This window comes from Protopterus annectens, chromosome 7.part0, assembly GCF_019279795.1.
Source record: "Protopterus annectens isolate FY-2018-M chromosome 7.part0, PAN1.0, whole genome shotgun sequence".
Classification (NCBI taxonomy): domain Eukaryota; kingdom Metazoa; phylum Chordata; order Ceratodontiformes; family Protopteridae; genus Protopterus; species Protopterus annectens.
Window position 1 is genome coordinate 138746648 of NC_056739.1, and position 25400 is coordinate 138772047.

The 25400-nt window shown below is 46.9% G+C and overlaps 1 protein-coding gene across 3 annotated transcripts in view; it reads left to right on the forward strand.

Moving 5' to 3' along the window:
- LOC122806287 (probable E3 ubiquitin-protein ligase makorin-2) overlaps positions 1–25400 on the forward strand; it is a 981697-nt gene that overhangs the window by 202746 nt on the left and 753551 nt on the right. For all 3 annotated transcript variants that reach the window (XM_044076580.1, XM_044076578.1, XM_044076579.1), the window contains exon 2: positions 22897–23022. In XM_044076580.1, coding sequence (XP_043932515.1) covers positions 22897–23022 — 126 coding nt within the window. The remainder of the gene's footprint in view (positions 1–22896; positions 23023–25400) is intronic.

Genomic DNA, 25400 nt, shown 5'->3' on the forward strand with positions numbered 1-25400 from the left:
ACCCTTTGATTTATGAGATTTGAAATATGTCATGGAAAACCATACTTCTAGTAGCACTAACTCAGCGAGAAGAGTATCTGAGCTGCAGGCCTAGAGTGTCAAGAGTCCTTACTTTATCTTCCACATGGATAGTGTCCCTTTGTACTGACCCTTCTTTCTTGCCCAAGGTCATTTCTGGCTTTTCCATTAACCACTCTTGACCTGCCAGTTTTCTTCCCTCTGCATTCTAATGGGAGTACCTTTTGCACACCCTTGATGTGCATCTGCAGCTTTATTTGGACAGGATTAAATCTTTCAGGAAAACAGATAAATTGTTTGTGGCCTTTGCAGGACCCAGATTGGGTAAACCTGTTTCCAAAGTGACTTTATCCTCTTGGCTTGCAAACGTCATTAGCTTTGGCTTGCAAACGTCATTACCTTATCTACAAACAGAATAAGCTGTCCTTATCTTCCAGAATAAAGGCTCGTTCTACCAGCTCTATGGCTACTTCTGTAGCTTTTCATTCCAGTGCCTCTGGATGATGTATGTGCAACAGCCACTTGGGCAAGACCTCCTACCTTTTATATCTCATTACAAATTGGATTTGACCTCCAGGGGACGAGCATCTTTTGGTTATATGGTGCTCAGGAATATCCTTCTTTAGGGCCACCCAGGACTCTAGTAGCTGGGGACTCTGTCCTAACTGTAATGAAAGAACAAATATTTACAACTTCAGATAAAGAAGTTGTTACCATAACGTTCTTATCTGTTGTAGATCCTTGTTCATTCACTACTTCCTGCCCTCCTTCCCCCTGCCTGGACTCAACTCCTGGTTAGGGTATTTGCTCAGAGCCTCCTTTTCTATTACTACATCTTTTGTCTAGGGCGGGCAAACTCAACTCGTAGAGGAGCATTATGGGTAGCTCTTAGCTGTGAGTTTTTGACTTGTGCAAGCTGCGAAACTGCCGTATCTGTTCCGAGGACGGAGCGAGGTCCTGACTAATGAAATGAACAAAAATCTACAACACAGATGGGACGTTATGGTGAGACGCAACTTTTTTTCTCTACCTTGGATTTGAGCCATAGACCATCAGACCCTTGTGTCGAAATATGTTCTGGCATTGCTTTCCCAAGCTTTTTTGGCTGGTATCAGAGAGACCAGATTCTCCAACCAAGGCTAAGCTTGCATCTGTCTGCATCAGCCCAGGTGCTTAGACATTGTATTAAATGCAGTTATGACACATCTGAGGTTTCTGCAAAATCAGCTTTGGGTTCTGTCCTAAGGAGGTACTCATGATTGACTCCAGCCTTTGCCTGATATCCAGGCTAAAGTTATGATACGAGTGTTCAATCTCGCAGTTTGTTCTTGCACCTGGGTTCGGAGCCGATCCTCGGCTCCGTGTCGGCCGCTTGGCAAAGCTCTGCATCGAGAAGAAGCTAGAGACCAACCTCTCCCACAATCCCCCTCTGCCTTTACCTCTGATCTAGTTTGCCGCTGCAACATTCGCATCATTTTTGATGAGCTCAGACCACCTGAAAGCTAAGATTACTTTTATCTAATATTTTTGGATAATTTTTCTTCTAGTTTATCTTAAAGTTGTTTGTGTGTGTGTAGTGAGTCGAGGGCTTTCTTTGAGTACGTATATAATTTTATATACTTATATTAAGTTAGTTCCCTCGGGGCCTACCCCACCCTTTAAACTTATATATCCTAAGACTTCTGGATTTGTCTAACTACTGGATTTGACTGATATTACTGGATTGACTTTATTATTGGCTATTACTGTACAAGACTGTACACTATTTATTTACTTTTTGGATTTGACTTTAGTGTTACCATGTCTGAAAAAGCTAAATCAGGCTTCAAACGGTGCCAATGTGGACAGAAAATGTCTCACAGACTATCATAGTTCCTGCGTCTACTGTCTTGGCCCTCTCCATCTGCAAGAAGACTGCTCCATCTGTCATTCTTTCAGTGGAAGGGTCATGACAGATAGGCGCAGGAAACTTATGGATAGAGGCCTTTTGAAGCCTGCATTCCAAGAGGCTCTGGATGCATCGGACCAGACATCTAAATCCTCGAAGGAATCCAATACGTCTGAGCCCATGTCATTGGCTCCGAGCTCTTCATTTAAAGTTCGCTCACCGGTTCCACAGACCTCTGAGCCGAGTGAACTTTTGTCGTTACAGAGCCTCGAGTCTTGGAACCGGTGATGGAGCTTCCACCTCCTGTGCTCTTGAGATCGGCTCCGTCTTCGATTCCTTCGACGTGTTCTTCTAGGCCCCTCTCCGACACAGATGTAGGCCGCGTGGTGCAGAAATTAATGGAGAATACAGCCTTGTCCAAACTCATCTCTCTCCTCCCAGTTGGTGTCGAGACTCTAAGGCCTTCCCTTATCTCCATCTGTTCCTCCTCCGAGGCCTATTCAGTCTTTGGAGCCGGGAGAGGCTGATCTGATTGTGGAGCCCTCAGTGCCGGAACCGTCCTTCTCTCGGTTGGCACCGTTCACCTCGACTGACGGACCCATTGCCGGAATCGCGGAGCCGAAGATCCATCCTTGGCTTGGGGACCGAGAGTCGAACCGACGTTTCGGTTCCGACTCTCCCTCTCGGAGCCTCGGCTCGGATCGACTCTGCTCCGTCCTCGGGATCGATGCCCTCGGACACTGTCTCGGGGATTACTCCGCTTTCTTCGGATCCGAGGGATTCCTCTACTCGGGACCCGGGAGCCTTCGACCTCATGAGGAAGGTGTTGTTGACTCGGGCAACCACTTCAGCAGAAACAGCTTCTCCTTCCCATAAGTGTCCGTTATCCTCCTCTGCACCCACGGCTACATCAAAGCGTCGAGCACCGGTGTCTCAGCCGCCCCCTCTTCCTCTGAGGCTTCATCGGATGCCCCCCCCCAAGGAAGTTCCGAGGAAAAGGTTGTGTAAGAGGAGACACTTGGATTCTCCACAAGAATCCTTGACATCTGACAGACTTAAATGAGTCAGAAGGGTCCCCGAAATCACCCTCAGAGGATGTCTTTTTCTGACATCCTGGAGATCCTAAAACAGAGAGGTGATTGGCAAGCCCTACCCCCTTCTGAGGATGTCAGTCTTGCTGAAGGTATTCGGTGCTCGCCCTTCATCCTCCTGGGTCACTCCACCCTTCGATGAGTTGATGGAACTGATTGCTCGAAGGGCGTGTGAGACACCTGACACAGTGGAGCCAGTCCCTAGAAAGCCTAATAAATATATTACTGCCCCTCAAGACAAGGCTTATCTCACAAAGGGAGTTCCAGTGGACGCTATGGTGGTGGCAGCGCCCACTAAAAAGGAGATGTCTGAATCTTCCTCATCTGTCCATCTGCCTAACAGATTCTAGGACTATGGACAGGTATGGGAAGCGCATTTTTAGTTCAGCGGCTTTTTCCATGCGATCCCTTTACTATTTGACCCATTTCACACTGTTACAGAGGGATCTAATCAAAGAGTTGGGAGATGCCCTCCAGGGTACTACAGATGCTGCTGTCTCGGAGAAAGTTACAGCACAACTCAATACCCTTACATCTATTGTGAACTCATCCATGAGGCTCATTTTCATATGCAGCCGAAGGATCAAGTAGGGCTGCAGCTTCAGCGATTGCTCTTCGTAGACAATCCTGGATGCGCTTATGTTCCTTTGCGGAAGCCTTCAAGTCTTCCTTTAACGCCCCATTTGACGGTGCCACACTCTTTGGCCCAAAAGTAAAGGAGACCCTTACCCGGTGTGAGCAAGCGGGAAAGACTGTCTGCTGTCTGAGTCCGTTTTTCCACCCCATCCAGACCGTACCCCAAAGGGCAACGTGGTGGAAAAATGTAGTTTGAAAACCCCAAGGCTCTTTCCCAGGCACAAAGGGTGATGCCCCCTCTAGAGGCAGAGGAGGGGGCAGAGGTGGAAGATGTCACCCTGGCGGCAGAGGGGGTCCGCAAAACCATGGTGACAGGGATACACTCCCTGGGAAACCTTTCCAGCACTCCTGAGAGGAGGCCCGACTGTCCTGCTCTGGAGGCAGTCTGGGGTCGCTTAACTTTATACCCTCAGGCCTGGCAAAGTCTTGCATCAGACAATTGGGTAAAAAGCATTGTTACCAGAGGTTACAGAATTCCTTTCCTATTGCCCCCATTTCCGCAGAAAAGACTCCCAGATGTACCACTCCATCTGCGAGACCCTGCAGCTATAGAAGTTTCAAAGCTGCTAGAAAAGTCATCCAACCAGTCCCGGCGGACCAAAGAGGATTCGGAACTTACTCAAGGTTCTTTTTAGTTCCAAAAAAGACAGGGGACTGGAGGCCAATTCTGGACCTAAGCAAACTCAATAACTTCGTCAAAGAAAAGTTCCGGATGGTCACGCTTCAATCGATCCTTCCATTCTTACAGAAGGACGACTGGATGTGCTCAATAGATCTAAAGGACACGTACTACCACATCAAAATGGCCAGGGCATCCTGGGGTCACTTGCACTTCCGGCTGGGAGCCAGTCACTTTCAGTTTCGAGCCCTGCCCTTTGGTCTGACCTCAGCCCCCAGGGTTTTCACCAAATGTATGGCAGTGGTAGCGTCTCACTTGAGACGCCTAGGATTCCAGGTGTTTCCGTATCTGGACGACTGGCTCCTTTCTGCCACCACCGAGCGTCGACTGATTCAGGCCAGGGATTACACACTACAACTCTGTTCATCTCAGAATTTCCGTAAATTTCGAAAAATCTGTATTACAGCCATCACAGCATATCTCATTCATAGGAGCAGAATTGGATACGCGTTGCTTAATTCTAAGACTTCCTCCAGAAAGAATAGCCTCACTACAAAACCATATATCTCTTCTCCTGTTGTCCAAAAAATCCCGAGCAAAACTGGTTCTGAAGGTTTTGGGTCTCATGGCAGCTTCCCTCATTGCGATACCCTTGGGAAGACTGCACATGAGAGTTCTTCAATGGCTACTGTTTGCACAATGGTCGTTCCAACAGTTACCCCTGACACACTAAATTCACATCACGAACATCTGCAAATCGCACCTGTCTTGGTGGCTTCAGACTTGCAATCTCTCCGGCGGCCGACCATTTGTGCTAACCACGCCTACAGCTACGGTGACCATGGATGCTTCCCTGATAGGGTGGGGGGGGGGGCATCTTTCAGGGACAGACAGTCCAAGGCGAATGGACCAAATTGGAGTACAATCTGCACATCAGTGTTCTAGAGATGAGGGCAGTGTTTCTAGCGTTGCAACACTTTTCTCCCCTTCTTCCTCTAGGGACCATTGCAGTTCAGTCGGACAACATGTCCGTAGTCTGGTACATAAACAAACAAGGAGGAACCAAATCTTAACTATGCAGAGAGGCCATGAGAATTTGGCAATGGGCAGAGTCCACGGGTCGCTTTCTGATAGCAACGCATATCCCGGGGTTATCAAACGTCATAGCGGACAGGTTGAGCAGAGCCATCCTGTTACCTCACGAGTGGTCCCTCAAACGAACAATTGCGGAAAAAATTTTTTGCAAGTGGGGCCAGCCTTGCTGCGATCTGTTTGCGTCTCCAATGAACGCCAAATGCAGAAGCTATTTTGCCCTATTACCCCCTCCAGGGGAAGTCCCCAGGGACGCTCTGGTTCACGATTGGCCCCCGGGCCTCCTGTACGCCTTTCCTCCTATTCCTCTGATTGCAAAATTTCTACAGAAAGCCAACAACCTGGAGAAGACAATAATCCTCATTGCCCCATTCTGGCCTCGTCAAATTAGGTTTCCCTTCAAGCACACCAAATTCGGGAACCCTGGATCCTGGACCCAGAGCCGGATCTACTGACCCACTCGTCAGGGGCTCCCCACCCTTCGCTTCTCTCCCTCAGACTAGCAGCTTGGCTGCTCCGCTTCCCTTCTTAGCCAGGTCTGATCTTCTTTCCCCTGCAGTTCAAAATATTCTAGTGGCTTCTCATAAGGCTTCCACTACAAAGATTTACACTAGTAAGTGGAAGCGTTTTGTACACTGGGCAACTACACAACATTTGGATCCTGTAATAGCCCCACTAAACAGAGTCTTGGAGTTTCTATCCATACTATTCCACCAAGGAGCTTCTCCTGCCACTTTGAGAGTTCAATTGGCTGCCATTTCAAACTTTCATGTGGGAGAAAATGGGGCGCCTATTATGGCTCATAGACTTTGTAAGGCCTTTCTAAAAGGGTCTTTCCATATCAGGCCACCAGTTAGGATTCCTACATCACCTTGGAATTTGAACCTTCTATTATCACAGCTAATGCTACCACCCTTTTAACCAGCCTCTTCCTGTTCTTTGAAGTTTTTGTCATGGAAAGCCCTTTTTCTGGTAGATATCACATCAGCCAGACTGGTATCGGAACTTCAAGCTCTTTCCGTTAAACACCCATATTTGATCTTTCACCCTGATAGAGTATCTCTTTGCACTAATCCATCCTTTCTTCCCAAAGTTTGCTCCGTCAATAACATTAATCAGTCCATTGAGCTCCCCACATTTTTCAAGAACCATTCCAATAAGTTGAAATATATGTTACACAAGTTGGATGTTCATAGACAACTCAGGTTTTACTTGGATAGAACAAAGGATCACAGAAAAACAGATCAGCTCTTTATAGCCTTTGCAGACAGCAGAAAGGGCATGGCAGTTACGAAACGAACCCTTTCCAAATGGCTTTCCGATTGTATTATTTTTGTTTATACTGCTTCTGAGCAGAGCTTACCTGTCAAGCCCAAAGGGCATTCTACAAGATCAATATCTACATCCATGGCTCATGCGGCCCGCTTACCATTGGACACTATTTGTGCGGCTGCCACTTGGTCTAAACCACATACATTCATTACTAATTACAAAGTAGATGGGGTTTCCAGGGACAGGGCAACCTTTGGTTCCACTGTGCTCGGGAACGTTCTTCGTGAGTTCCTCAGGAACGCGGAGCTAGGGACGCTACCCAGGTGTAAGAACAAACTGCGAGATTGCACACTCTCACATATAGAAGTTATTTCCTTACCATAACGTTCCATATGGAGTGTTCATCTCTCCTTTGTTCTTACATTCCCACCCTCGGGAAGAACGTCCAGTTTAGGTGTCTGGTTTGGTTCTCCCGCTTCTGCTTTTGTTCAGTTGTTACGGCTGTGTTTCAGCTATGCTTAGCATGTATGTGTTATGTTCACTCCCGTTGGGTTCTGGTTTGTTTGCAAACTAGATCTGAGGTAAAGGCAGAGGGGGATTGTGGGAGATAGGTTGGTCTCGAGCTTCTTCTCGATGCAGAGCTTTGCCAAGCGGCCGACACGGAGCCGAGGATCGGCTCCGAACCCAGGTGTAAGAACAAAGACAAGATGCACACTCCACATGGAACGTTATGGTAAGGACAACTTCTATTTTGCACCACTGGACAATGATGCCCTCTGGTGCTGATGAAGCTGCCTTTTTCAAGTCCCCTACATGATGGAAGGAAACTTTAAGGAACTGAAACACAAGTCTCCAGTACTTTAAATACCACAGACACTACCTTTCCAAGATTTTGTTAGAAGGAAACTATGCAGTTCCCCTTCCCATAAGAAAGGGACTCTTAGACTAGGTCTTCCAGACTTCAGCAACCCTCCACTCAGACTACTTTTCAAGGCAGGCCAGGTAGTCTACCTGGCAAATATGTCAAACATTCCCCCTTCCCAGCATCCATCTTTTCCCTCTTGGGCAAATATCTCCACTGACGAGTGGGTTCTTTCTATTATCCAGAACGGCTGTTATATGGTATGGAAATCTCCCTCCTGTCATTGGCATTCCACAACCCTCCTCATCCAGATTAATCTGTTCCCTCAAATCCTAGAGGACTTGCTAAATCACGGAACCATTCAAGAAGTCCCACCACTTCAAAAAGAAAGAGGGTTTTACTAGGTGTTCCTAGTCCCCAGAAAAGATTGTCCTTTAAGACCAAGCTTGGATCTCTCGCATCTCAACCTTTTTCCTCAAAGTGCCAGCCTTTCATATGCTCATTCTGCAGACATTCCCTCTTCTACTTCCACAGGCCTTTCTTGTCTGTCTGGACATAAAGGATGCATACCATTCATCTGCAATGTGGGAAGGTTTTACACTTTTTTCTGATGCTCCCTCTCCTCAGTTCTGTGCTTTACCCTTTGTGCTCTACAGCACCAAGGATAGTCGCAAAACCTTTAGTTCCTGTCATTGCCTTCTGCAGGCTCCAAGGAATACTTCTATATCCTGATCTGGATGACCTGCTAATTCAGGCAGTCCATCCAGACACTAAGTGAAAACCTAGCCTTCACTGTGTCCCTTCTACAAGGCCTGGGGTTCACCATAACTGCAAGTCCTCTCTGAATCCTTCCCAGGATCATATTTTTGTAGGATACAGACTAAGGATAGATCCAGATGATGGCTGTCATACCTTCTCAAAAAGTGGAAACTCTGCTCAGTTTTACCATTTACTCCCCTTAACAGCCATCTCTGTTAGGGAGTATTTGCTTATACTAGGCTTCATGGCATCACCCATTCCCAAGGTACCCCTAGCCAGACTTCACATGCATAAAAATCCAGTGGTTTCTAAAAGCTCTTTGAAGCCAGCATGTCCATCCTCTTGCATGTGTACACATCAATGTAAAGGAACAGAGATCTGATTGTGGTACGAATTTCATTCCTCCCTATTCCCAGGAGCCCTGAAGTTACTTACAGGCAACACTACAGTTCTATGGTATGTGAACAAGCAGGGACACCAAGTCATACCTGCTTTGCAGGCTGGCCCTTCAATCCTGGGAGTTTGCACCTCAAGCGAAAGTCTCTTTAAAAGCAGTTTATATTCCTTCGGCTCAAAATGTGCTGGCAGACACACCACAAATGGATGCTTCACAGGGATATGTTCCTGGACATTGTCCACCAGTGGGGTACTCCTCAGACCTGTTTAGCTCCTCCATGAAAGTTTGTGCCAGTGCCCCAGACTCTCTGGTATGGAAGGGGATGTTTCTTTATGCATTCCTCCCTTCCCAAAGTCCTAATGAAAATGCAGTAGGACAAACCAGAAATCTTGCCGGGGGCTCCCTTTTGGCCAAGACTGCACTGGTTCCCTGTTTTGCATTTAGCTAAGGGCAGTCCACACTAGTTACCTCACAGGGTGGATCTTCTCACACAGTGTAAGGGATTGCTTATCCATCCACATCTCCTCTCCTAATCTAACTCTGTAGGTGATGGTGTTTGATCCCTTTCCTCACCTTTTTTTGTGAGGACCTGCTTTTCCTGCAGTAGGCCATGAAACGCAACGCTAGGAGATTCCATGTATCCAAATGGAAGAGGTTCTCGATCTGCTGTCTAAAAGACTTTAATCATTTTCAGTGGACATTCCAGTTCTTTGTGTGAGCTACTTAAGGCTGGGTTGGCCTACTCTTCTGTTAAAGCCCATGTGCCATTTCTGCAGGTCTGCCTTTATCTCCTCCTCTAGATAAGCAATTAAGCTCTTCCTAGAAGATGTCTTTAACATCAGATATCCCAGGAAACCTGTCCTCCCTCCCTGGGATCTAAATTTTGTTCTGGTAAAACTCACTCAGGCTCCCTTTGTTTTCCATGTACAAAATTATACAGAAGCGGACCCTGCTGCCTCAATCTTGTTAGTAACATGACATCTGCTTGAGTTTCTGAACTCAAAAGGACTTATGGCTTGCCAATCTTATTTTCCACAAGAACAGCGCATCTCTTCGTACTAACCCTTCATACCAAAGATGGTTATTGACTTGTCCCTAAACCAGTCCATTAATCTTTCCACTTTTTTTTCCTAACCCTAAAATCCCTAGTGAAAGGGTTGATAAGTTGTCAATCTCGCCTTCATTCTTGCTTGATGGGTTCGGAGCCGATCCTCTGCTCCGACTCGGCACTTGCTAAGCTCGAGAGTCACTTTTACCAGCTCGAGGCAGCCCCATATCCCATGATGCAAGGCGGTAAGTACCCAGATCTTGTTTGCCGCTTCGCTGATGAGGTCCTCCTTTTGCCAGCTCCTGGTAAGTGTTAGAGTTTAACTACTTTTTGCCCCTAAAATTTAATTTTCTTCACTTTTTTTCAGAATACCTTCTAATTTCTTTATTTTTAAGCCCTTTTTTGACTAAAATTATATTTCCTTCCCCTTTTAGTCAGGCCTTCATTCCCTCCCATCCCCCCCCCTGTCAGGGCGTGTGTGTGTGAGAGGTTAAGTTATATTTTGGGATAACTTGGTTGTCTGTTTGGGACTGTGTGGTTGTGTACTTTTTGTGTGCAACTATGTCCAAAGAAAGGGTCTCAGGCTTTAAGAAGTGTGACTCGTGCTGTCAGAAGATGTCTCTGACAGACGGTCACACTTGTTTATATTGCCTGGGACCTCTCCACCTGCAGGACTCCTGTGCAATTTGTCATTCCTTTAGCCAGAGAGTCCTGCAGGAGAGAAATAAATTGATTTTAAGGGGCCTTCTTAAACCGGAGGGCTCTCCGGCTAAGTCGGCTCCGAGCAAGACTTCTAAGTCTTCTAAGGCCCAGGCTTCTGTATCTAAGCCGGTGGCCTCGGCTCCGGCTGGAGCCGATCCTGTCTTGCAAAAATCTTCGGCACCGATGGCTATCGGTGCCGATACTGTTATGGTCACATCGGTGTCTGCTCTGACTGGCTCCGACCACCATGTGGCTCAGGCTTCGGTGTCTGCGCCGACCGGCGCCGACACCATTACTGTTACGGCTGTATCTGCTCCGGCTGGAGCTGATGCATCGAGACTTTCATTCGGAGCCGAAAAGTCCTCTGCTCCGTCTGGATCTATGGTTTCCTCTGCTCCGATGGTTCCGTCGAGGAAGAGGTCCAGGTCCCCTTCCTTGGAACCGATACTCTCTGCTCCGGCCTCACCTCTCCTCTCGGAGCGGAGCCATCGGAGCCGATCATCTAGGTCGTCCAGGCTTTCAGACCATGATTTAGAGAGGGTGGTAAGTAGATTATTGAAATCACAGGCACTGGCCCAGATGCTGCATAGTCAGTCTCAACAGACTACTATTAGTCCACACCCTCTTCAAGTTCCTCCTTCAACTCTACCTCAGAGTTTGGAGCTGGAGTCTTCGGGGATAGTTACTGCTATGGCTGAGGGGCGGATACCCCCCCTTCTGCACCCTCAGCATCTACTCCTCTCCTCCTCGAGACCTTCCTTGGAGGGATTCGGTGGTTCGGGCTTCCCTGGTCTCCTCCGAGGGGGTGAGTGGCATCGGACCCTTGTCCGACCCCGCTCTTCCCCTTGGAGCCTCGGCCTTGGTTAGCTCTGCTCCGACATCTGCCTTGGAGCCTTCCCTTTCGGTGGGCCCTGGAGTCCCGGTTTCTTCGGAACGGGTTCTCTCTGACCTCCCTGGGAGGGGGGCCTTCGAGGTGATGAGTGTGCTGGCCACTGGGCTCAGCCAGCAGTCCATTCCCTTAGCTCCTCCCTCTACTGTGCTTGTCGAGATCTCTTCCATCTCTCTTGCTCCGGGACCCAGAGATCCACCGCCTCAGGTTTCCCCACTGGGAATAACCCCCTCTTCAGAGGATTCTCCTGATCAGTCAGGAGATCCTCCGCGCAAGAGGACTTGTAAGAGGAAACACCTAGACTCCCCTGAGTATCACTTCAGATACCGACTTAGATGAGTCTGAGGGATCCCCAAGATCCCCCTCTGAGGATGTCTCCTTTTCAGACATCCTAGAACTCCTAAAACAGAGGGGAAACCTGGCCCTCCACAAATCCCTCTGAGGATGAGTCAGTATACCTAGAGGCGTTTGGATCTCGGCCCACCACCTCCTGGGTGTCTCCGCCTTTCGACCCCCTTATGGAAGTTATTGCTCGAAAGTCTTGGGCTGCTCCTGACTCTGTAGAGCCAGTTCCCAGGAGGCGGTCTAAATTTATTACTGCCCCTTCGGAAAAGCAATTCCTTACGAAAGGTGTCCCTGTTGATGCCATGGTGGTGGCTGCTGCCACTAAGAAGGAACTTGCAGATCCTTCCGTACCAGTCCATCCTCCTAACAAGGATTCTAGGACCATGGATAGGAATGGTAAGCGGATATTTTCTTCAGCGACCTTTGCTATGCGCTCGCTGAACTACTTATGTCACTTCACCAGACTCCAAAGGGACATCCTTAAGGAACTAGGTGAAGTAGTACAGGATCCTACGGCTGCAGGGGCTCAAGAGAAAATTGCTTCTCAGCTAGGAATCCTTAATTCTATAGCTAACTCCTCCATGCAACTGATATCATATGCAGCAGATGGAGCGAGTAGAGCTGCAGGTACAGGTGTGGCTCTTGAACGTCAATCCTGGATGCGGCTCTGTAATTTTGCAGATCCCTTTAAGGCGTCCTTCACAAACTCTCCCTTTGATGGGTCAGCTTTGTTTGGCCCTCAAGTGAAGGATACATTGACCAGGTGTGAACAGGCAATACTCTCTGCTGTAGGGGTCCGTTTTGCCACCCCTTCTAGACCTTACCCCAAAGGACAGAAGGGTGGAAAGATGTGGTTCCGCAAATCCCAAGGAGTCACGCCGGATACACGTGGTCAGTTTACCCCTAGAGGCAGAGGGGGTAATAACGGATGCCGCTCTAGAGGCAGAGGGGGTCCACAAAATCAGGGAAGCGGAGAGCCTCTTTCTGACAAGCCCTTCCAGCATCCCTGAGATGTTGCCAGACTGTCCATCCTTGGAGGCAGTCGGGGAAAGACTATCGCTGTACCCAGAAGCCTGGTGTTCCCTCACTCAAGACAGATGGGTACAGTCGATTATATCAGAGGGTTACAAAATTCCTTTCGAGGAAAGTCACTTCTCTCTCACAAATTCCCTTCCAGATGTACCACCCGGTCTAAGGGAAATTGCAGAGTTAGAAGTATTAAAGCTTCTACAAAAAAGAGCCATTCAGCCAGTTATAAAAGACCATTCAGAGCCCGGAATCTACTCAAGATTCTTTTTGGTCCCCAAAAAGACTGGAGACCAATATTGGATCTCAGCAGACAAGTCTGTGAGGAAGACAAGATTTCTAATGGTCACACTGCAGTCAATTTTGCCCTTCCTAGAGAAGGACAACTGGATGTGCTCAATAGATCTTCAGGACGCGTACTATCATATAAAAATTCAGACTCTCCAGAAGGTTTCTCCGCTTTCGGCTGGGGTCCAGTCATTTCCAATTCAGAGCCCTGCCCTTTGGTCTCACCACAGCCCCCAGGGTGTTCACCAAATGTATGGCAGTGGTCACGGCTCACCTGAGACGTCAAGGATTCCAGGTGTTTCCGTATCTCGACGACTGGCTCCTTTCAGCCACCACCAGGCATCAACTTCTTCAAGCCAGGGATTACACACTAAATCTCTGCACTCTGTTGGGAATTTCGATCAACTACGAAAAATCCTCCTTATTGCCCTGCCAGTCTATTACTTTCATAGGCGCAAGCTTAAACACTGTTCGGATGTCAGCAACCCTCACAGACCAAAGAATCTCAGATATGCAAAGTCACATGAGGGTCATCCTTGCCAGCAAAAAAGTGCAAGCCAGAATGGTTCTGAAGGTCCTGGGCCTCATGGCTGCGGCCATTACCCTTCTTCCCCTGGCCCGCTTCTACATGCGTCTGCTTCAGTGGATGTTCACTCAGTGGTCGTACCAACAACTTCCAATGCGTCACCAAATCCTGGTGACACAAATTTGCAAGAATCATCTTTCGTGGTGGATTACTTCTCCCCAGATTCACCAAGGCAGGCCCTTTGTACCCCCGGCCCCGGTAGCCACTGTCACTACGGACGCCTCCCTGATCGGGTGGGGGGGGTCATTATCAGGGCAGGATCGTTCATGGGACGTGGCAACCGTTCGAATACCACCTGCACATAAATGTCCTAGAGATGAGAGCAGTGCTTTTAACGTTGCAAGTCCTCAACGACTTTCTTCCCTTGGGAACAATTGCAGTTCACACAGACAACATGTCTGTAGTATGGTATATCAACAAACAGGGCGGAACCAAGTCCTACCCCTTGTGTTGAGAAGCTCTCAGACTTTGGCAATGGGCGATCTCCTCTCGTCGGTTTCTGGTAGCAATGCATATCCCTGGGAAAACCAACATTCTAGCGGACAGATTGAGCAGAGCTATTCTCATGCCTCACGAGTGGTCTCAAACAATCTATAGTGGAGGAGATTTTTCTAGAATGGGGCCGCCCATGTTGCGATCTTTTTGCTACTCCCCAAAACAGCAAATCCCAGACTTCTTTTCTCTCTCCCCACTTCCAGGCCATCCCCCCAGAGACGCTCTAACCCAGGATTGGCCCCAGGGACTTCTGTATGCCTTTCCTCCCTTTCCACTGATTCCACAAGTTCTCCAGAAAGCCACCGTTTTGAGAGCCAAAATGATTCTCATTGCTCCCTATTGGCCTCGACAAATTTGGTTTCCGTTCCTCCATAGTCACCTTTTGGTGCAGCCGTGGCATCTGGACCCAGTACCAGACCTGATTCACCAATCTGGTCAGCTGCACCAGTCTATCCCTTCTCTCAACCTCACAGCATGGTTGCTCCACTTCCTTCCTTAGCCAGGCTTCCTATGATCTCTAATCCTGTTAGGGATATCATAGTGGCTTCCCTAAAATCCTCTACTAGAAGGATTTATACCAGCAAATGGAAACGTTTTTCTTGTTGGGCTAAAGCTAAAAATATTGATCCCTTTACTGCTTCAGTTCAAGCAGTTTTGGATTTCTTAGTGGAAATTTTTCACGCGGGCTCTTCTTCCACAGTCAAAGGTCAGTTGGCTGCTATCTCGAACTTTCATGTCAGGTTCGCAGATCACAATATTATGTCCCACAGGCTTTGTAGAGCCGCCTTAAAAGGAATCGTTCTCCTGAAACCTCCAGTCAGGAGTCCTCCTCCTCAATGGGACCTAAATTTAGTGCTGACATCCTTGATTCTTCCTCCCTTCGAGCCAGCTGTTTCATGATGTCCTTCATGGATGCATCTGCAGTCATAACAAATGGGTTGTCCTGTCGTCAGGCAGCCCTTCGGTTGGCCGGATTCCAAAGTCTGGGTCCGGCTTTGGCTGATGTCGCACTTCACCCGACGTCATGTCTGCTGGTCTTCGGGTATAAAGGCATCAGCCGACGCCATTTTCCCCAGTCTTTCTTGCCGCGTGGCGCCCGAAGCAGAAGCTGTTAAAGTGCCGGTCGGTCAGATCCAGAGATTACTACTACCGAATACTACTTCGAAGACTTCTAAAAAGCTAAGTACCCCGTTGGGGACTCTTTCTTGCCTCAGCCGATGTCAGAAAAAGTCAATAACTGTTTAACTTGTGGGAAACAAACACCTCATAAAGATTTCCACTCTTACTGTCTGCCTTGCTTAGGCCCAGACCATGACGTAGCAGCCTGTTCGGCCTGTGCTTCCTTCAACCGACGAACGCTTAGGCGTCTGTCGGAGTTTGCTGAACAGTTTTTCGGCTCAGATTTTGCGTACATTATGCCGTCGGATCCTCAGACTACCCAAATTGTTAAACGCAAAAAAAGACCGACACTTGCGGTCCGCGGTTTCGGCCGAAACCATGGCTAAGCAAGCCGCGAGTGTCTCTGTTTCGGCCGAAACCGAGAAAGCCGGTCAATCTTCAGCCGAATCCATGACTACTACTGAGGCTCCTGCTACCTTAGTTGAATCTGCCTCAGAAATTTTGCCTACAACTGTGGTTCCTAGTGATTTATCAGACACCATCCCTTTGGATGTCTCTACCCCAGCACGTGGTGCTGCTAGGCCTCCTGCAGCCATGTCTATTAAGGCCTTTGCCAGGGCTAAAGCAGCCAAATCTGCTAAATCAGTGCCTGTTAAGCCCCCCTCACACAGGCCCACTTCAAGTTCACAAATGCTTACTCTGGCAGAAGATTTAATTTCCTTAATTAGGGGATCCCAATCTCACCCAGACAGGGCCTCTCAGCCCCCAGAAAAGAGACCTAGAGCAGAGCCCCTCTGATTCTGTGGATGACTCCGACATTACAGACCAGCCAGAGGCTCCTTTTTCTACTTATGAAGATTCCGATGCTGAAGAATCCATTCCAGCTGCCTCTCCACCAGAGGAATTTTCCTTTGGGGAAACCTTACATGCCATGAGAGAACAACTCCAATGGCAGGGACAAGATTTCTCAGATTCAAGAAAAAGGCTTGGGACTTTTCTGTACTTACCACAACATAGGCCCTTAGCTATACCTCCTGTACTGCCTGTTGTGGATGATGCATTTAATGATGTTTGCACTGCTCCTGATTCTTTACCTCCAGCCCCTGCCAAACCAGATAGATTTTACAGGGTGCCAGACACTCATCACCACCTATACAAGGCCCCACTTGCAGATCCCGAAACTATATCCCAGGGGCCTAAGGCAGTAGCCTCGACCACAGCTAAAAACCCTATTCCTTCTGAAAGGGAGTCCAGGTCCTTAGAGAGATGGGGGAAAAAAAGTTTACACCTCTGCTACTCTCTCAGCTAGAGCTTTAAACTGTCAGTTTCATATGATCCAATACCAAGAGTTTATGCTTGATCAGTTAACTAAAAAATTGTCCTCTGATGAATCCTTAGATAAGAAATATGTATTAGAAATGGTGAATAACATCCAACAGGTTAGTAACCATTCCTTAAAATATAGCTATGATGCACTGGAGGCTTCATTTAGATCAGCCATGACTGGCACAGTGATAAGGCATGCATGGTTGAAAGAACAGGTCTTACCGGATCATGTTAAAGCAAAGCTATTAGATGCCCCTATGGATAAGGCCAGTCTATTTGGTACACCTGCCCAGCAAGTAATGAAGAAAATGGAAGAAAAGGCAAAATCTGTACAAACAGTTAAAGATTTCTTACAGGTTCAGCCCCCAAGGTTTAGCAGGAACTGGCCTGCCAAAAATTGGTCCTTTCCTGACTCCACAAGATCCCAAAGGGGCAGGAATAGACGCTCTAGAGGCAGAAATCAATCCAGAGGAGGTGCCTACAGAGGACGACAGTGGCAAGGCAATAACCGAGGCACAGACACAACCACTGCAACAGGACAATCACAATGACTTGGCTCTGACACCGCCTACCAGGGAGCAAATAGCAGCACCTTTAGGCGGAAAGTTAGCCTTATTTTCAAAAATTGGCACTATATCACAAAGACAAGTGGATTTTGCAAACCATAGACCAAGGCTACCGGTTCCACTTCCACACCTTACCAGTAAAAAGAGGAATGCCAAACCTACCTCCAAATCAAAAAATAGAAGCTCTACAGCAGATAGCGGAATTAACAAAGATGAGAGCTGTGGAAAGAGTACCAATAACAGAACAGGGCAAAGGATTCTACTCCAGACTCTTCCTAGTGCCAAGAAAAGAGAAAAGTTGGAGACCTATTCTCGACCTGTCCGTCTTAAACACATACATCATTGTTCCGAAATTCAAAATGCTGACCCTACAGCAACTTCTTTCCATGCTGGGCAAGGAGTGTTGGCTGGTAACTCTAGATCTCAAGGAGGCATACCTGCACGTCCCCATTCGACCAAATTGCAGAAGATACCTCAGATTTCTTGCAGGATCAGAGCATTATCAATTCTCAGCATTGCCCTTTGGCTTATCGACTGCGCCCAGAGTATTCACAAAATGCCTGGCATCAGTAATCGCTCACTGCAGACTACAGGGAATCCAAATTTATCCATACCTGGACGACTGCCTGTTACAAGCGGACAACAAAAGCAAGCTGACAACAGATTTACAAAGGGTCATTTACTTGCTACAAGCCCTGGGATACACAGTCAATTTACAAAAGTCAAGGCTGATACCATCCCAAACAAGAACATTCTTGGGCGAATTGGACACAGTAAAACAAATGGCATTCCTAACTGCAGAAAAACAAAAAACTCCCTCTTTACTTCTTGGCATTAACAAAGCAGACCAAACTAACAGCAAGAAAAGTTCTGCAGGCCTTGGGCTTCATGGCATCATGCATAATCTTGGTCCCACATGCCAGACTGCATATGAGAAAGCTATAGTGGTACCTAAAGAATTTATGGTCTCAGCACAGGCACAGCTTAGAAACAGAAATCCCACTAATCCCATGCCTAAAACAGGAGTTCCTATGGTGGGCTCAAGCATGCCAGGCAAACCCAGGCTTACCCTTCCACAACTTTCGAGCAAGCCAGACCATCACAACGGACGCCTCAGACCTAGGATGGGGGGGCGCACATGCTGGAAAAATGCATACAAGGATTGTGGTTAAGACCAGCTGCACCTGCACATAAACCAAAAAGAAATGCTGGCAGTAAAACTGGCAATCCAAAAATTCAGACCATTCCTCCAAGAAGGCCATTTGATGATAAGGACAGACAACACCACAGTCATGTGGTACATCAACAAACAGGGAGGCACTCATTCATACCCCCTATGCAGAATGACTTTGGACCTTTGGAATCTGGCTCTCAGCTACAACATCCAGTTGCAGGCAATATTTGTGCCGGGAAAAGAACACCCTAGCAGACATGTTAAGCAGAACCACCCCGGATACTCACGAATGGATGTTACACCCGGACATCTTCAAGGCCATCGCAAAGAAATGGGGAATGCCACAAATAGATCTATTCGCTTCCCCACTCAATCACCAGCTCAAAATTCTGCACAAGGACATTCCACCCACTTGCATGGAAGGTGGACTCTCTATCCTTCAGCTGGAAAGGCCTGACGGCATATGCTTTTCCACCTCTTCCCTTGATGCACAAGGTACTACTGAAAATCAAAGAGGAACGTCCAAGGATAATCCTGATAGCTCCGAATTGGCCAAGACAACACTAGTACCCATTGCTGAGGAGCATGTCTCAGGAGAGAATGTGGTCAATACCCCTGATGCCTTTGATAACTCAGAACAACTACAACATCATGCATCCAAACCTAAAAACCTTGCAACTGACTGCCTGGAACATCACATAGCAGCAACTAACCCAGACCTTTCCCAAAGGGTTAAAGACATTATCCTTGAAGCCCGCAGACCTTCAACAAGAAGGAACTATGCAGGAAAATGGAAAAGGTTTGTCATTTGGAGTACTGAAAGAGGAAAAGATGTGTCGAACATAGATATTGCTAACATTCTGGAGTACTTGGCAGAGCTTCTACATACAGGCCTGTCCTATTCCTCCATCAAGATACATGCATCAGCTATTTCAGCAGAATACAGCTTCGATCCACCTGTCTTTTCGCATCCTCTACTCGGGCAGTTCCTCAGAGGGATCAAAAATGTAAAACCTCCTAGGAAACCACCATTGCCAGCATGGGACTTGAACTTTGTGCTAGAAAAGTTGACACTCCCTCCGTTTGAACCAGCAGCAACAGCAGATCTGCAACACCTGTCATGGAAAACTGCTTTCCTACTGGCAATTACCTCAGCAAGGAGGGTTTCGGAACTACAGGCCTTAATGGCAGTGCAACCCTTCCTAATCTTCCATCAAGATAGGGTGTCCATGAGAACTAATCCTACATTTATGCCTAAGGTGGTATCCAGAGTGTCTTTAAACCAGGCAATCCACCTACCTACCTTCTTTCCCAATCCACAAAACAGGGGGGAAAGACTGCTGCATACCTTGGATGTACATAGACAGTTACGCTACTACCTGGACAGAACCAAAAGTAACAGAAAAACTGACCAGCTTTTAGTAGCCTATGCAACAGGAAGGGAAGGAAAAGCAATTTCCAAACAGACAATCTCCAAATGGATAGGAAATTGCATAAGATTCTGTTACTCCTACCATGGAAAACCAATTCCACAGAACATAAGGCCTCATTCTACAAGGGCTACAGCCACTACCACAGCTTTCTTAAGAGGAGTGGCAACCAAGGACATTATTGAGGCGGCTACTTGGACCTCCGTGCATACATTTGCCAAGCATTATAATTTACCTCTATACTCTAGATCCCGAGCAGGGTTTGCCACTGCTGTACTGCAAAGGATCCTAACTACACCATCATTTTTCTTCCTCCACCCCTAGTTTGGCTATGGTATTCTACCCATTTGTTATGACTGCAGATGCATCCATGAAGGACATAGTACAGTTTTGTACCTACCATAAATGTAGATGTCCGAACTGGATAGCATCTGCAGTCAGGATTACCCACCCTCCTTCCCCTCTGTGGTACTCCTAGGGTATTTACCCTCCTAATAGCTAGCTGGGGGGGGGGGGGAGTCTCTTATGGTGTATTTGTTTGTATATATGTACATACATGCTTATTTTTTGTGTTTGCCTTCTACTTTTTTTGGAAACATTGGCATTTATCCAAAATTTAGCCTTCCAAGAGGGCAACTGGCATCTGGGGCAAGAAACGCTGAGGAAAATGGCATCGGCTGATGCCTTTATACTCTAAGACCAGCAGAGATGACGTTGGGTGAAGTGCGACATCAGCCGAAGCCGGACCCAGACTTTGGAATCTGGCCGACCGAAGGGCTGCCTGACGACAGGACAACCCATTTGTTATGACTGCAGATGCTATCCAGTTCGGACATCTACATTTATGGTAGGTACAAAACTGTACTTTCCCTGAAATTTCTTTCATAGAAAGCAGTCTTCCTGGTTGCTATTGCCTCAGCTAGGAGAGTGTCTGATCTTCATGCTCTCTGTTCGTCCCCCTTATTTGGTCTTCCACAAAGACAGGGTATCCTTGAGAACTAATCCGACCTTTTTGCCTAAGGTCGCCTCAGAGTAATTTGAATCAGTCTATTGACCTTCCTGTATTTTTCCCAAATTACTCAAACAGATCGGAACAAAAATTACATTATCTTGATGTTCATCGCCAACTCTGATATTATTTGGACAGAACAAAACAATTCAGGAAATCCGATCAGCTTTTTATTTCTTATGCTGATAACAAAAAAGGCCTTCCTGTATCAAAAGTGACCTTATCTAGATGGCTTTCTTCTGTCATTTCTGAAATCCATCAACTCGGGGGAAAACAGCTGTGCTCGAAACCTAAAGCGCATTCAACTAGAAGCTTAGCCACTTCCACAGCTTTTCAGGCTAGACTTCCGTTGGACACTATTTGTGCAGCAGCCACTTGGGCCACTCCTCATACCTTTGTTTCTCATTACAAATTGGATTTGGCTTCCAGGGATAGAGCCAGTTTTGGCTCTACAGTTCTCAAGAGTCTGTTCCATTGAGCCACCCAGGATAGAGGTGCTAGGGACGCGGTCCCATCAAGCAAGAATGAAGGCGAGATTGACAGCTTAACATTGAGAAGTTATGTACCTACCATAACGTTCCATGTTAGTTGTCTTCTCTCGCCTTCTTTCTTGCGACCCTCCCTCCTTCCCCCTGGCCTGGACAGACCTTTGTTTCTCCCTATATGGAAGAATACTTCTTAAGACCATATTGTTCTGGTCTTCCTAACCATCCTTCAGGTTTTTTCTGCCTTTCTTCCTTTTGGGAAGTTTTTTATGCTAGGTGTTATTGCCTATAGACAACAAACGAGATCTGGGTACTTACCGCCTTGCATCATGGGATATGGGGCTGCCTCGAGCTGGTAAAAGTGACACTCGAGCTTAGCAAAGTGCCGAGTCGGAGCTGAGGATCGGCTCCGAACCCATCAAGCAAGAAAGAAGGCGAGAGAAGACAACTAACATGGAACGTTATGGTAGGTACATAACTTCTCATTTTGTTCCTTGGATGTGCATAGACAACTGTTTATTTGGACAAAACTAAGCTTATTAGGAAATCTGAATAACTGCTTCCCTCCATCCCAGGGCACTGGGAAAACCTGCCTCCAAACATACTATTTCAACTTGGATTTCTAAAGTAATTTCATGAGTCTCCCATTGGAAGATGCACTCTACCTCTGAAGGGTCACTCCACTAGAGCAGTAGCCTCTTCAGGGGCTTTCTTCAAAGGTCTGGACACTGCATCTATTTTGGAAGCTGCCACATGGTCCTCTGTCCATACCTTCACCAAACATTGCAAACTGGATGCTGTTACCAGGTCCAGAGTAGGATTTGCTAGGGCAGTCCTTCATGAGTTCTTACAAATCTTGCGCCATCCTCCCTTTCCTTTCCATGAGCGTTAAGATTCTCCCAAAGGCTATGAATACTGCAACATAAGAATAGAAGGGCACAGAACGGTTGTAACCATAGATGTTTTCTTCCATGTTGCAGTATTCCATCCCTCCCTTTTACCCCCATGGTACTTGCATTTTATTGGATGATGTTGCATACCTCGTATCCTTGGACTGGTGTTCTGATTGGAGATTTCAGTTCTGAGAAGTATGTGCCAATATCACCTTTATGGGCTAGGTAGGCTGCTTAGCTATGTGCAACATTGCAAGTACCATGCAGTAGCAAAAGTCCTTTGTATATTGATGGCACGTTTGGGTTGCCTGGGCGTGGAATCCCAAAGGTTACGAATACTTCAACATGGAAGTAAGATGTCCTATGGTTATGGTAAGATCTTGCACTATTGTCTCCTGACCTTATCCCCTCATTTGAGGAGTTACTGAATTAAAGTATGTGGGTTATGTGGCCAACATCTGCGCCACCACCATCTTTTTAGAGTTTGGTGGTGTAGGCTGTTTAAAGGAAGAATGATAGTACTGTGTCTAAAACACTAGTTTAAAGCCTGCAGCCATTTTGAATGCTGTAGCAGGATGCTATAAGAGGGCCATGGAGTAGCTTTAAGGGAATGCTTTTTGAGCCAGGACATGGAAATAGAATTTAGTAGCTTAAAATAAAGACAGTTGAGCCTTCCTCTTCCCCCACTTTTTATGATCCAGCAGATGAGTGATTGCTTAGGACCTTGCATGGTGTTCTAATTGTGCTTGTGATTGCTACTACCAGAGATTGTGTGCAGAGAAATTGTTCCTAATAGATACTGCAGCTAGGTTCATGTAGTCTAATTTGGAGGCACTGTGTAAATCTGTGGTATACATGATGTATTTTTTCCCCCATTTTAGGAATTATGCTCGTGGGAATTGCAGATGGGGAGCAAATTGCCAATTCTCACATGAGAATGTGTCATTGTCGGCCCAGATCTGTAGAAATTTCCAGCGAGGCTACTGCTTCTATGGAGACCGGTGCAGGTAAGCACCAAGTTTTTCTTGCTGTTCTTTGTGGAGTGAACTTTAACTTGGGGGGGGGGGGGTTGCCACTTTAAATGTGGTCCAATACAGTAAAGTTGGACGGAAGAGAAGTGTTTGTATTTCTGTTGCTTGACCATTGCTCTAACGCTGTCACGTGTTAGTACTAGATTCATGCATTACTTTAGAAAATGTACACGAAATTGGCTTGAGTAAAGGAAAAAGGCATGCGAAATAATTACAAATACTTTAATGAAACTGAGCGCTTTCACTTGTTCACAGCAAGGTTTATCATAGGAAGTTATTGGCCTAAACTCTTGGCTAGGCTTATAAAGGACCTCAGGCCAATAGCCTAGGTTTAGACAAATCAGCATCTGATGCCCCTGTCCAGCAGGGACACTGGTGGAATCCAGTGATGTATTTTCCATTTCCCATTCAGTTGTCTAGGTTGTGCTTAAAAAGGGGTAAAGAGGTACTCTGATGTGCAGAGGAGTCTATTCCACAGATGGGGGGAGTCTCTGGGACACAAGTCTGTCCCGCCAACAAGTACTGTTTAAGCGACAGACCAGGTTAAGGCTGCGTGTGTGGGTTACTTGAGGGGAGCTTGTCTTGCAGATATCCAGGCATTCTTTAAAGTATTCAATTGTATTTATTACTGCTTGGTAGTAACTTGATTAAAGTGTAGCTATCATCCCAAGTCTTTTGAATTAAGCACTTGGGCTTCAGACCAGTTTTACATTAGGAAGGTTTGTGGCCTGCACTGTGGTGGCGGGACAGGTAGCTTACATCCTTCTAAGTTGGGAACTGTTGATTGAGGGCTCTGTGTCTGTTATTCTAAAAGTGTATTAGTTCTGGTTTAAGCACTTGGGCTTCAGGCCAGTTATTTTACATTAAGAAGGTTCGTGGTCTGCACTCTTGTGGGAGGAGAGGCTGGACTTTCCCTTCTGAGCTGGGAATTTCTGGTTAAAGGCTTAGTGCCTGCATATTTGAACTGTTTCTTACTGAAACTGATACACCTTGTTGCTGTAGCATAGACAAGATCCAGGCCTGCTGAATCTAGCTTTGTTTGTATGCTTGTTTGCTTATTTCCCTGAAATGCAAATTTCACCTAAAACGCGGCTTTTCAGCGCTTCTGTGGATCCCTAGTGATATCTGCATTGCTTACTGTACTTCCTTGTTTCACTTGAAAGTTACTGTTTGTCGTTTTTGCATTTAAGTTACCTGTAACACATTGCATTTAAGTTGCCTGGCACCTGCTCACTAAAGCAATTATACAAGTCAGCACTAAAAAATTAAAAGCAGTACACCCTCACAAACTCCCCTTGAGTACCTTGTTCCCCATTGGCCCTTTTCAATTATAAAGGAATTCCGAATACTATTCTAGCATGTCCAAAGGTCAGTTGTCAATCTCCTCTCCGGTCCAGCTGGTGATCTGGGAATCTTGAGGCAATGTTACAACTGCCTCATGTACACAAACAACCCTCTCCTCCTCCCAACAAATTCCAACACGTGAGAGATGCAACCATATAGCCAAACTGGAGGCTAAGCTCTCAACTGTCTCACATAGACCTACCACGACAACAAACCAAACACACAAAAACATACTTGGAGGCTCTAAATAAAAATCTGCCTAAGCAGCAGAGATCTCCAAAGCAGACACCCAAGCAACCGCTCCAACAAAACACGTGCAACACATAGCTCACAAAGCCAGTGTGCCGAACAGCCACAGCCCTTAAGGCTAAACAACACAGCTGATAGACTTGTAATAGGTGACTCTATCGTCAGGCACACTGACGTCCCGCTCACCAGGCTGAACAAGAAGGTCACGGTGAGCTGCCTGTCGGGTGCTAGGATTAGCCACATAACACAAGCACTCAGGTCACTCCAAGGCAAGTACAAATATTGTCCATGCTGGTGTGAATGACCTGAGACGTACCTCCCTGGACTACATGAAGAGAGAGGAGCTCTCTGAGCATGTAGCCCAGGCCGGTATGACCCTGACCTTGAGTAGCATCTTACCCTTACCAAGAATGATGCCACAATATGAAGACAAGATTATCAATTTCAACAATTGGCTTAAGTATTGGTGTCATTCAAAGGGGATCCAATGCCTGTCAGCCTGGGATGACATGCTCGACAAGCCACGATGCTTCACTAGGGACGGCTTGCACCTGTCACCCCTGGGCTTTCGGATATTGGCAAAGGCTCTTGCTACCCCCATAGTGCCTTTTTTAGGCAAAGCTCAAAAGACAAACCCACCTCCATAGGTATCACAACGGATGAGTAATTCTACTCGGCGCCAGAAGTCTAAACCTAAAGATGCACGCACTCGAAACTCTCCTTATAATGGAGAACATCGATATCTGTGCAGTAACAGAAAC